Source organism: Neopelma chrysocephalum, unplaced genomic scaffold (genome assembly GCF_003984885.1).
Source record: "Neopelma chrysocephalum unplaced genomic scaffold, ASM398488v2 Primary Assembly neopelma1_63485, whole genome shotgun sequence".
Lineage (NCBI taxonomy): Eukaryota > Metazoa > Chordata > Aves > Passeriformes > Pipridae > Neopelma > Neopelma chrysocephalum.
The window spans coordinates 1-1,421 of NW_020906155.1; the positions used below are offsets into that span (position 1 = coordinate 1).

At 66.6% G+C, this 1,421-nt stretch overlaps 1 protein-coding gene across 1 annotated transcript; it reads left to right on the forward strand.

Moving 5' to 3' along the window:
* Window positions 1-69: 69 nt before the first annotated feature.
* Window positions 70-1,413, forward strand: LOC113979242 (putative protein TPRXL; the record flags this gene model as incomplete). The annotated part of the gene is made up of 2 exons (XM_027706697.1): window positions 70-396; window positions 820-1,413. Coding segments are annotated over 2 exons (921 nt in total), but the record flags the coding sequence as incomplete, so codon positions are not given.
* Between the last annotated feature and the right edge of the window lie 8 nt (window positions 1,414-1,421).

Consider the following 1,421-nt stretch of genomic DNA (forward strand, 5'->3'; position numbering starts at 1 on the left):
GGAGTGTGACTGGGAGGTTACTGGGAGCACTGGGAAGACACTGGGGGGTTCCTGGGGGGTTACTGGGAGCATTGGGGTCACTGGTTTGGGGTCCTGCAGGTGACGGAGCCCCCATTGATTTCATCACCGTCGATGATGTCACTGATGACATCACTGATGATGTCACTGAGGCCACCAGGACCAGGAGCACCAGTAACACCAGTAACACCAGTACCACCAGTAACACCAGTGCCTCCAGTGCCTTCAGTGCCACCAGTAGGACCAGTGGCACCACTGGGACCGGGAACACCAGTGGCACCAGTCTGACCAGTTCCACCAGTGCTCCCAGTGCCGCCACTGGGAGCGGGGACAGCAGGGCCATCGCCGGGACTGGGGACACCAGTTCAACCAGTTCAACCAGTGCCACCAGTGGCACCAGTGACTCCAGTGCTCCCAGTATCACCAGTGGCACCAGTGGCTCCAGTGCTCCCAGTATCACCAGTGGCACCAGTTTCACCAGTACCACCAGTGGCACCAGTGACTCCAGTGGTCCCAGTGGCACCAGTGGTTCCAGTGCTCCCAGTATCACCAGTGCTCCCAGTGCCACCAGTTTCACCAGCACCACCAGGGACTCAACTGCCACCAGTGCCACCAGTTCCACCAGTGCCACCAGTTTCACCAGTGCCACCGGTTCCACCAGTGCTCCCAGTTCCACCAGTGCCACCAGTATCACCAGTGACTCCAGTGCTCCCAGTGCCACCAGTTTCACCGGCACCACCAAGGACTCAACTGCCACCAGTGCTCCCAGTTGCCCCAGTGCTCCCAGTTCCACCAGTGCCCCCAGTTCCACCAGTTCCACCAGTGGCACCAGTTCCACCAGTGGCACCAGTATCACCAGTACCACCAGTGACTCCAGTTCCACCAGCTCCACCGGTGACTCCAGTGCTCCCAGTGCTCCCAGTTCCACCAGTGGTGCCTCTCCCAGTGCTCCCAGTTTGGTTCTGGAGTCCCTGCTGGGCCCGGGGGTGTCCCCCCGTGGTCTGGGCCCCCCGTTCCGGGTGCGGCTCCCGGGGCGTGTCCCGGCGCCGGGGGCGGAGTCTGTGGCGGCGAAGGGGGCGGGGCTTTGGCCGTGGGTGGGGCGCGGCCCCCCGGCCCCGCCCGGTCCCCCCGCCCTGTCCCCGGGGGAGGAGCTTGTGGCGGGCGTGGCCATGGGCGTGGCCGTGGCAGCGGGGGCGGGGCTGGGGGTGGGGGCGGCAGCCGTGGACCCCCGGAGTGGGCGGGTCCTGGGGGTGGGGCGGGACCGGCGGGGGGAGGGGCACCCGCTGCGCCACGCCGCCATCGACCTCATCGCACGCGTGGCCAGGGAGCAGCGCCGGGACGGCAGCGAGGGGGGCGGGGACGCCAGTGACGTCATCAAGGGGGGCGGGGACGGCGGTGGTGAC